The sequence below is a fragment of the Theropithecus gelada genome, unplaced genomic scaffold (assembly GCF_003255815.1).
Source record: "Theropithecus gelada isolate Dixy unplaced genomic scaffold, Tgel_1.0 HiC_scaffold_1473, whole genome shotgun sequence".
Lineage (NCBI taxonomy): Eukaryota > Metazoa > Chordata > Mammalia > Primates > Cercopithecidae > Theropithecus > Theropithecus gelada.
Genome location: NW_020256444.1, coordinates 1 through 7,169, shown reverse-complemented (window position 1 = coordinate 7,169; position 7,169 = coordinate 1). Strand labels below are relative to the sequence as shown.

The 7,169-nt window shown below is 54.3% G+C and overlaps 2 protein-coding genes and 1 non-coding gene across 3 annotated transcripts; 1 reads left to right on the top strand and 2 right to left on the bottom strand.

Annotated features, from left to right (window-relative positions):
* The first annotated feature begins 150 nt into the window (after positions 1-150).
* LOC112616960 lies at positions 151-253 on the top strand. Its single transcript, XR_003117829.1, has one exon. It is a non-coding gene; the product is annotated as a U6 spliceosomal RNA (small nuclear RNA).
* Positions 254-695: 442 nt separating this feature from the next.
* Positions 696-2,237, bottom strand: LOC112616959 (interleukin-17 receptor C-like; the record flags this gene model as incomplete). Its single annotated transcript, XM_025373706.1, has 5 exons — positions 1,879-2,237; positions 1,565-1,586; positions 1,222-1,374; positions 896-970; positions 696-805 (listed from the first exon to the last, which is right to left on the bottom strand). Coding segments are annotated over exons 1-5 (465 nt in total), but the record flags the coding sequence as incomplete, so codon positions are not given.
* A 665-nt stretch (positions 2,238-2,902) lies between these two features.
* Positions 2,903-5,327, bottom strand: LOC112616958 (interleukin-17 receptor E-like; the record flags this gene model as incomplete). Its single annotated transcript, XM_025373705.1, has 4 exons — positions 2,903-4,047; positions 4,505-4,603; positions 4,683-4,734; positions 5,259-5,327. Coding segments are annotated over 4 exons (771 nt in total), but the record flags the coding sequence as incomplete, so codon positions are not given.
* Positions 5,328-7,169: the final 1,842 nt, after the last annotated feature.

Sequence of the window (7,169 nt, the reverse complement as noted above, 5' to 3'; positions counted from 1 at the left end):
AAGAAATGTTTCACAAGGAAGTTACACAAATAGCCAATAAGCATGTGAAAAAAGTGCTCAACTTCATCAGTCATTGGGAGATACAAATTAAAACCACAATGATAAACCGCTACATATGCAGTAAAATTATTACAATTACAACACCTATGCTTGTTTTGGCACCACATATACTACAACTGGAACAATACAGAAAAGATTAGCATGGCCCCTGCCTGAGGATGACATGCAAATTCATGGAGGGTTCCATATACTTAAAATTCAAATATATTTAATTTAAAAATAAAATAAAATTACACCATCAAGTGCTGGCAAAGATGGGAAGCAACGAAAACTCCCATACACTGCTAGTGGGAGGGTAAAATAGTAGAAGCACCCAGGAAAACTGCTTGGTGATTTCTCATAGTCAAGCATATGAAGTAGAACTATTCTTATCCCCATTTTACAGACATAAAGGCTGAGGCATAACAGGCTGAAGGCACTTGGCCACAGCGCTGATCAGAATCAAAAGAATAGTCCCACCTCACATGGCTGTTGTGAGAAATAAGTTGATACCTGTAAAACACTGACTGTAATGCCTGGTACTGAAGGGTTTCAATAAATTTAATTCTTTTGTAATCCTCAAAGAGATAATGCATGTGAAAGTGTTTTATTGGATTTTAGGTTTAGAAGGTTATTATTATTATTATTTTGCATACCACAGACTGACCAAACTGCACAAAGGCAGCAGGCACTTGCACCTCCAGCAGGACGCAGCGGGCAGTAGGGTAGGCCTGGAAGGAGAGCACGACTTGGGCCTGGAGAGAGGCTGTGGGCAACAGGGCAGGGGTTGGTGAGTCCCAGGAGTGGCAGGCCAGGCCTTGGCATGGGGCACTTGGGCCAGCCAGGTTCTCCTCACCATTCCTAGGCTCCTCCACCCCTGAGTCAGCTGCTCCTCCAAACTTTTCCTCATCTTCAGGTTCTTCCCAGTGCCCTAGAAGGACCCAAGAGCAAGGCCCTGGGTGAGGCCCCCTGCTCTGGGCTGACTGGCTTTGGGGTTGGCTTCCTTCTGGAAAGCCCAGTGCTGGGAAGCAGAGGCTGGGGAGACCACACTGGCCTGGGAGTCCTTCTGCTGGTGTCCTCCAGGAGAACACTGAGGATGCCCAGTGCTGCCTGAGAGATTCCCTGGCTCTCATGCCCACCCCAGACACACTCACATGCATTGTCACAGGATGACTTGCTCACCATGCACGGCCAAGTGGACAGCCACACGCACACAGAGGTCACAGTAGGTCTCCTTGCGGCACCTCAGCACCAGCTCTGTCTGCAGGTGCGTAGGCGCCAGCACGGGGCCCGGAGCAGGCACGATGTCCCCAGGCAGGCAGAGTATGTCACTGTCTGTGTGTGGAGGGGTGGGTGGGAGCTGAAGCTATTCCAAGCCCAGAATTTGGTGGCACCTGACATACCCAGAGAGCCAAAGAACTTGGTTCTCTGGGGCTGAGGTGGACATGGAGGTCATGGACCTGGGGGACAGCTCTGCTCCCTTCAGCCAACCTGGGAAATTCTTTTTAAAAGTAGGGATACTTACCCCAGAGGTGGCAGGAGAGGCCCTGGGAAGGAAGGAAAGGAGAGTCAGAATTTGTTCCCCCATCTTCTAGGCACTGTTCTCTGCCTGAGACCTCCACCTACCTTTTTCTGGGGCTCCGTATTCCCAGACCCTCCCAGAGGAAGACAGACCCAGCTCTTGCCCCTTCCCCATTCTTCTCTTCTCCCATCAGTACCAGACAGACCAGACAGGGCAGTTCTGGCGGTGGCAGCAGTGACAGGAGCCAGGCTAGGGCTTTGCTGAGCCAAGAACTGAACTCTGAGCCTTCCCCCATCTCCCCAGGGTTCCAGACTCACCGGAGAGCAGTGGGTAGCGTCCTGAGGCCCCACAAGCCTCTCCAGAGAAAGGACAATGGGGCTTCGACCCAGTGCCAAGGACAGCAAGAACCAGGTCACAGGCATCTTCTAGATGCCAGGCAGCACCCAGGCCTGAGGCCCTGTGCTGCCCCCCCTAAGGGGGGCAGACACCCTACCCCTGACCCTAGTCAGCCCGTGTCTGTGGGTGGCAGGGGCTGGAATCCCTTCCCAGCCTCCAGAGGGGGCAGAGGGGGCTGTACTGGATAGTTTGTGCACTCCCTGTCCTGCGAGTTCCAACTCTCGTCCTACTTCCAGTCCAGAGTGGTTTCGTTTTGGCTCCCAGCAGGCAGCCGACTGTTCCCGCCCCTCTCTGTCCCTCCCACCAACACCAGGCTTGGGAGCCAGCAGCCTTGGACTAGGGTGGTGGCCCCACCTCCTCCTTCTTTGGCTCTCCTCTCCCTCTGCTGACACCTGGCTGGGAGGGGCCCCTGAAGAAGACAGCGAATGCATCATGGCTGAGTAAGGGAGCTCTTACTCACTCCAGCCCTAAGGCGGACACAGCCCTGGAGTCCTGGGCCCACTAGGTCTCCCCTTACTAGGCACACTCGGTCCCCTCACACACTTTTTGGGCCTCAGTAACCCTTTGTGGGACAGGAGCTCTAAAAGCACCGCCAAAGGGCACCACAAAGTGGGCTTTTCACCACTGCCTGCTGAAATGCGGTATGGGGAGTAGAAGGAACCCAGGACCCAGAGCCTGGCAGACAGGGGTCCCATCTGTGCTGTTGGTGTGGGCCGGTTCTGTGATGATGGACACACCAGCTGGCAAAGGCTCTGTTTTTCTCTCTCCTCTTGTAAGAATCACTGGGGGGATCAAGGAGATTGCCCCATCGTCCTTTGCTTTCAGAGGCATTGCTTGTAAGAATGTGACAGATGCCACGCGGTGTGGACACCGAGGATTTGGGCCAGTACACTGACACATACCCCCCAGGCAGGCTCCTCAGCCACACTAGAGAAGCACACTGTGTTTTTTAGTTTGTCATGTTTGTCTTTATTCATCTTTCCGGATCTTGGTCCCCACCGCCAGCAACCACCCATCCCACCCCCAACTCCCATTGTCCTTAACACCCAGAGCCAAAAGCCTCTTTTCCTAGGTCCGGAGTCCTCTCTCCCACTGGGCAGAGTCTCAGTGTGGGAAAGGGAATCCCTGGCCCCCAAGGAGGTTTTCTCTCAGCCGTCCCCCGCCCCCCCACACCCCCTCACCCTCCTTCAGAACTGACATGGCTCCTGCCTCCCTACCCCGGCCCCAACCTCTCCAGCCTGGACTGGAGCATAAGCACACTGCTCTTTCTGGACTTCTGGAGAGGAAGTGGGAAGACCGCCCTCCCCTATCAGAACAGGGGTTAGAGGAGCTCTCAGTCAAGGGAAAGTATGAGGAGGAAGAGGGACGCGCGCGGGGACTGGGCTGGGACTTCCGGCCTGTGAGGCAGGGAATAAGGCTTTTCGGCCAGTCGTCCTCGAGGCATCCCAAGGATTCCAGGGTCTCAGGCTCATTCCGGGATTCTAGCCAGTGTCCGTTGCATTGCGGCCGCAGACACTAGGGACTGCGGTGGAGCTCTGCTCAACCTAGGTCTAGTCGGGCGGCCTCTCGTTCCAGCAGGCTGCACAGCTCTAGGCGACTCCGCCTGCGCTGCCGCGCACCGAGGCGGCCCCAGCTGGTGGCCTCTGCGGAAGGCCGCGCTTCCAGCGCCCGCAGCAGGCGCGGCAGGTCGCGCAACAGGCGGTAGCGAGGCAGGGCGCGCAGCGACGGGGGGATGTCGCCCTTGGTGCAGAGGCGACTGAAGTAAGCGAGCAGCAGCGGGCGCGGGGCAGCGTGGAGCAGGGCGAGCAGGGGCGTGGCGCGGGGGTCGGGGCCGCGGGCCGGGCGAAGGCAGGCGCTGCTCCACAGCAGCAGCACCGTGCCCTGCTCCCGCGCTACGCGCGCCCGCGCAGCCCAGAGCCACGGCAGTGGGCCCACGCGCGCCACGTGCCTCCCCTCCCACAGGTCCACGATCACGTCGCGCCCGTCGCCCAGCGCTGCCCTCAGCAGTTCAGCCAGCGCTCCTACCAGGCGCCGCTGCGCCTCGGAGTCCGCGGCGTGCAGGAGGAGCACTGGCCGCGCTGGGCCCGGGCCTAGTGGCGGGGAGCAACAGATGAAGGGGTGGGGGCTGAGAGACTACTCAGCCCTCTCCTCCCCAGCCTCTCCGGATACCGAAGGTTCTAGCCTCTCCGCCCCCGCCCCTTGTTTGCTCTGGGGGTTGGTACCAAAAGCAGCCCTAGCCTATGGGCTAATTAGATAAAGGCACCCCGTCTGAAAAGAGGGCTAGGGCTCCAGGCTGGGCGAGTACAGCGCAGGCTGGATTTCTGCCCCACTAGCCTTTTGTCCAGAGACTTAGTACAGTGACAATCTGCTCAGAGGGCCCTTTGCCCTGCCTTAACCATTCCTGCCCACTTGGGGGCCTGAGGATCCCTGCCTGGGTAACAAGAGACTGGGTGCAGTGCAAAGAGCTCAGACAGGGGAGGGTGAGGGGGCAGCTAGCCTCGGAGCTGGGCAGGTCTGACTACTCAGGTTACCCCCAGGTGAGCTTACCTGACTGTGGGCGCCGGCAGGTGAGGGCCAGAACAACACCCAGTAGGCTGAGGAGGGCCAGCAGTGCCAGGATCAAGAGCCCCAGGCGTCTGAAAGAGACTGAGTCAAGCAGGGTGAGGCCAAGCCCAGTTCCTCAGTGCCCAGCCTCCCTCTTACCTCCCCCTCCCCAAGAACTCACCAGCTGGACACAAGAGGTGCTTCCAGGCAAACTGGACATCTGACCGCCACACCTGAGGGCACAGAGTCCCCCAGCCCTATGAACCAGGCATATTCTCCTCCCCAGGGAGCTGAGTGAAGTGTGGAGCTGGGGGAGAGGGGAGTTCCCACTGGCTAGGAAATTCTTCCCAGGTGGGTTTGTGTCTGCTCCAGCTCCTGGCCTGGCACAGCACAGGTCAATGGTGGCAAACTCAAGTGTGACAGGGGCCAAACTCGAGAAGTAAACTCAAAGTTGACCAGAGCTGCTGTGAGCATCTGGAGAGCACAGGCCCTGACTGAAACAATCAGAAGGCGCTGAGCTCCAGGCCATTGTCACTATGCCAGAGTGCGGACACCCGGCACTAGGTTTTTCTGATTTTTTAACAGAAGTCAGAAATCCAGCTTTGTTTATATATGTAAATGGCGGTAAGTAATTTCGATTCAAAACACCGTGCTGGCCAAACCAAACATTTCTGCAGAATGGATTTTCCACGGGTGAGTGCTACCAGGGGAGTAGATGCCAGGGCTCTGTATGTAGAGTGAGAGTAGGTTTCCTTACCAGGACACAGCGCCCTGGCCTCAGGAAGGGAATGATGAGGTCTAGTGTCACTGGGCTTGAGCCCCGGGCCTGCAGAAACAAAGATCAGAAAGGCTCTCCTGAGGGAGGTGAATCTGGCCCTGTCTGGCCTTGAGTCTTTGCCCCTGCTATTCCTCCCCACCATACCCCCAGTCCTACGAGGTTTAGGCCAAGTGCCACCTCTGACAAGAAGGCTTCCTCAGCCACTCCGGCTCCCACTGATCTTTCCCAGAGCTCAGCTCCTGCTGCAGTCAGGTATTTGTCAAACAGACAGACTCTGAGTATGTCCTCTGTGCCAAGCCCTGAGGAAAGAAGGCAGGTGTGGACATTGTCTTTGTCCTCTAGCAGCTCACAAACCAGGAAGGCTGCCTCACTTTACTCTCCTGCACAGCTGAAGAGGTATCACAACATGTCGTTGAAAAGAATGTAAGTTTTAGGGTCAGGAGACCTGGGTTCAGGCTTACCTATTGCCTTTGTAGTCCCTAACTGTGTGGTCTTTGCATGGAGGCAGGTTATCTCTCTTTCCTAAGCCTCACTTTCCTAAGCCTCACTTTCCTCACTTTTATTTTTATTTTTTTATGTTTATTTATTTATTTTTTGAGACAGAGTCTCGCTCTGTCATGCAGGCTGGAGTGCACTGGCACAATCTCGGCTCACTGCAACCTCCACCTCCTGGGTTCAAGCTATTCTCCTGCCTCAGCCTCCTGAGTAGCTGGGATTACAGGTGCATGCCACCACGCCCAGCTAATTTTTGTATTTTTAGTAGAGACGGGTTTTGCAATGTTGGTGAGGCTGGTCTTAAACACCTGACCTCAGGTGATCTGCCTGCCTCAGCCTCCCAAAATGCTGGAATTATAGGCGTGAGCCACTGCGCCTGGCCTACTTTCTTGGTTTTTATGTGAGGGATAATAACCTTTATTTTACTGGGTTATTGAGAGCATCAAATGGGTATATGCACATGAATATCTTTTTAAATAAACTGCAATGTATATTCATTTATTGGTAACAGCTATTATTAGTCTGTGAACTCCTTAACTGTGTTATATACTTTTCTTGTATCTCCCAGAGCCTGCTACAGGGTGGGAACAATGCATACTAAATTGGACAGAATTTTAATTAAAAACATTTTTTTTTTAGAGTCCGAGTCTCATGCTGTCACCCAGGCTGGAGTGCAGTGGCATGATCATAGCTCACTGCAGCCTTGGACTCCTGAGCTCACACAGTTCTCCTGCCTCAGTGGGGACTACAAGTGTGAGACACTGCACCTGGCTATCTTAAGCGTGACTTGGTCTTACATACCGTGTTACTATCACCTGTCTGCTTGGGAGCCCTCATACAATGCAAAACAAACGTACAAGCTGCAAGTGAGCATTTAAGAAATAACTGTTTGAAAATGCTAGTCATGCTTAGTCAGCTTGGTGCTGTGGTATTAAGGGTGTATTTGACTGTGGTTTTTATATCAGATACATGGAAGATAGTCTGATAAAGTGCGCCTAGTCACGTAACAGGTGAAATTTGTCAGTAGTTTACAGGATTGTGCAGAGCCTGTCAGCTGCATGGGCTCTGCCTCCTGGGATAGATAACTTCTGCACAGGTGCCTCGTGGAGGCAGGAGAGTAGTGGTAGTGGACAGCTGGGTTCAAGGGAAGGCATCAATATAAAATGTTGTTTTGTTAGGCTAGAGCAGTGGTCCCCGACCTTTTTGGCACCAGTGACTGGTTTCATGGAAGAAAAGTTTTACACAGAGGTTGAAGGGGTTGGGGTTGGGGAATGGTTTCAGGATGAAACCACCTCAGATCATCAGGCATTAGATTCTCATAAGTAGCTCACAACCTAGATCCCTCACATGCACAGTTCACAATAGGGTTTGCGCTCCTATAAGAATCTAATGCAG